This window comes from Mus caroli, chromosome 18, assembly GCF_900094665.2.
Source record: "Mus caroli chromosome 18, CAROLI_EIJ_v1.1, whole genome shotgun sequence".
NCBI lineage: Eukaryota > Metazoa > Chordata > Mammalia > Rodentia > Muridae > Mus > Mus caroli.
The window spans coordinates 16909286-16912846 of NC_034587.1; the positions used below are offsets into that span (position 1 = coordinate 16909286).

The following is a 3561-nucleotide window of genomic DNA, read 5'->3' on the forward strand; positions in this document are numbered from 1 at the left end:
ACATGAAGAAGTCCTGTACAGCACGTCACTTTACAACTCTGAAGGTTTTCTTGGTAATACTCATGCAGTATGCATAAACAATATGGCTGTTGACTTGGCAAGATCTGATGAGACTGCAAGCAAGGGAAAAAATAGACAAAACAAAACAGGTAATCGTGGCAGGAAGAAAAGTTACGCAAGTCCTTCCTTCCTTCAAAGCCCTCAGAGGACCGTGCCTCCTCCCATGAGGCTGAAGGTCTAAAGCTGAACACCAATAGGACAGAACGGTTACTATATTATCTTTGTCTGTCGCTGACAGTCCCTTCATTTCACACAAGGCTTAACCTTTGTTTGGCGACATAAATTTACATTTTTCCCCATGCGAATAAAAAATGTCTATAAAAGTCCAATGAAGGCATAACCAATTACATGCAAAATTGTGACATCTTGTTTTCCAACAATTTGAACACATTTAATTTACATCACATATGTACAAAATATGTTTGAACGGAAATAAAAGCATTCTCTTGAATTAAATTATAGATTTCAGTATAAAAATCTTCTCTGTGTAGGGAGTTTTCTTCACTTCCAGTCCCAAGCAATGGGTTCTTATATCTACAGTGCTTGCCATGGGGGGACGCTCCCAGCAGGGGGAGAGTGGGAGAGTGTGACGGATGGAGCCCGCGCTGTAAACATTAAAGATTGCTGGCTCTTTTTACAGACCGGGACACTGAGATACACCCCAATCTCTAACTCCCACGGTGAGGGCACTCCAAGCCAAGTTCATGATCCAGCACTGTGGTCTACCCCACCATGAGAATGACTTCTTTTAATAGTCTTCAATTGGAGCTAATTCTGGCATGAGGTTTACAGATATATTTGTATACAGCCTATCAACCAGTATTTTGGGTGTGTATAATAAATTGTTCAGTCCATCGATGTACTGCCGCTCCTTGGAATACCGAAGTAATTTATACCTAAGGGAAAACAGTGGGAAATGTGTTCAAAAGAGGAAAATATATTCTGAGGCATTCTTATAGTAAAGGCATGCTTTAAACTCTCTAAGCCATTATTTTAAATTAGACTAGTCAAAAACAGGTTACCTTAAAGAGAGAGAATTTTATACTATCACAAGTTAGATTATATTTTAAGTAAGGGAAACATTCTAAAAATAAGAAGTTAACTTGATATGAACATAGGCATGATTGTCTACATCTGTCTCTCCCTCTATATACACACACATACACACATGCCACACAGACACAAACATATATAGACCACCCCCCACATACACACACAGACACACACCCTATAACTGCAACCCAAAAACATTTGCCAGAGACCTTTGATTATGAAAGAAAGTTCCTTCCTTTAAAACAACAACAACATGCAGCATATTAATTTGGAAGCCCCGAAGTCTCAAGATGACATCACACTCACCGTCCTAAGAACTGTACTTCCCCTCGATGGTGATGAGGAATAGATATGTATTTTCCCAAGTTCCCTTCTGGCCGGGTTACATTGTAGCCAGCGTAGTGAACTCTGCAGGATAACATAAAATGAATTAAATGAATTCCAAGACAAAAAGAGGAAACAACAAAAACAAATCTGAAACATTCCAAAGCTTCCCAACCCAGCCTCCTTTCTTAAGAGGGGTGTGATTTACCAAATACAGACAAAATTCAGACCTGAGTTACCAAGCCACTCGTCCTTGACGTACCTGTTCCAAAGGTCATCGTCCTCTCCTCCCCATCCCCAGAAGGCATTGGGAAAGCCGTTGATCTTCCTGAATTGCTCCACCGTCAGGCCACTCACCCCACCAAAAAACTCCTTATAGGGAAGACTGGAAGAGAAGAGGACACAGCGTTCCCCATCCATCAGGACGGTCACACATGCCCTGCCCCACCTCTCATACACTATAGACTTGTAGATTTTGGGGGATGTGAACTGGAAAATAAAATACTTTTATAGGATATCAAAGCAAGTACTTAAGTCAAATGTAAAATCAAAACATGCATGTCAAATGAAATCCACTAATACTTTTATTTTATGACTCAAGACCCATTTTTCAAAATGTGCATAATCTTCTCTCTCACACACACACAAAAAAACCCCATGCTTAAACATATTAGTAACTGTCGATGCAATGTTAGATTTTGCTAAGCTGAAAACATTTTAAAATATTAACTGACTTTATATTATGTATTACACAGAACAGAATAAGTAAAAATATAAATCAGAGCCCGGCAGTGGTGGCGCACGCCTTTAATCCCAGCACTTGGGAGGCAGAGGCAGGCAGATTTCTGAGTTCGAGGCCAGCCTGGTCTACAAAATGAGTTCCAGGACAGCCAGGACTACACAGAGAAACCCTGTCTTGAAAAAACAAAAAGCAAACAAACAAAAATATAAATCAGGAATAAACACATTTAGTTTTTAAATGAATTTCTATTTCTAAAATTAACTTTTACCTGTTTGGATTAAACTCACAAAATACTCGTGGATATTTAATACATACTTTTAAAACATTTTTTTCACATACTTATTGTGGGTGGTGCCATGCTACAGCTCAAGGTGGTAGTGGTGGTGGTGGGGTTGTCAGAGGACCACTTGTGGGAGTCAAGGGGTGGAGACAGAGGACCACCTATGTGAGTCAGTTCCCTCTTCTACCACATGGGTTCTAGAAATCAAACTCAGGCAGTCAGGCTGGCTTGCAAACACTTTCATCTGCTGAGCCATCACACCAGCCCCAAATATTTTTATTTTTAAAACACTAGTATTTATGAAAGTATTTTTAATTTAAGTATTATTTTCCCTACTTTCTTTAACTCAAATTCCAAGGATCTGGTCAAACTTTGAAACATTTAGAACAACTTTTGGGAGTTGTATTCTGTATACAACAACAACAACAAAAAAGTTAAATGAAAGTATCAGGAATATATTAAACAATACCATTTTAAAAAAAGAAGAAGAAGAACAAAATTTTAATAATAGCACTTATCTTACACTGTAATAGGAGACTAAAGCCAGCAGGTCCTGGGTCAGAGCGAAGCCATCTCTGTGAGCATCTACTCATGACCACTGTCTGGTCATAGACCTGCGCATACCCTGACCTGCAACTTTGTGACTACTTAACAAGCTTCCTCCCTCTGTCTGAGCCTTTGGACTGCTCCAATGAATATGGGATTGCTGCTTTTGAAGAACCTTCATTCATCCCCACAGGCTGGGCTAATTACATGCCTGCCTCACCCACACCCACCAACATGTGTTGCTATTTTTTAGAATATGTATACACAATGGGTTTTTTTTGGGGGGGGGGGAGGCGGTATTCAAGACAGGGTTTTTCTGTATAGCCCTGGCTGTCCTGGAACTCACTCTGTAGACCAGGCTGGCCTTGAACTCAGAAATCCGCCTCCATCTGCCTCCCAAGTGCTGGGATTAAAGGTATGTGCCACCACTGCCAGGCCACAATTGGTTTTTTTGTCAGCCATAAAAGAAGGAAAAAAACAAAACAAAACAAAAAACAAACCCTGCACTACTTTCTCTCTCTCTCTCCCTCTCTCTCCCTCTCTCTCCCTCTCTCTC

At 40.3% G+C, this 3561-nt stretch overlaps 1 protein-coding gene across 1 annotated transcript in view; it reads right to left on the reverse strand.

The window, feature by feature from the left end:
* Positions 1-342: 342 nt before the first annotated feature.
* The window catches only part of B4galt6 (beta-1,4-galactosyltransferase 6), a 58932-nt gene continuing 55713 nt past the window's right edge, over positions 343-3561 (reverse strand). The window contains exons 7-9 of the mRNA XM_021150701.2: positions 1700-1822; positions 1420-1521; positions 343-956 (exon numbers count right to left, since the gene is read on the reverse strand). Of these exons, the coding sequence (XP_021006360.1) occupies positions 809-956; positions 1420-1521; positions 1700-1822 (373 nt within the window). The 3' untranslated portion in view covers positions 343-808. The remainder of the gene's footprint in view (positions 957-1419; positions 1522-1699; positions 1823-3561) is intronic.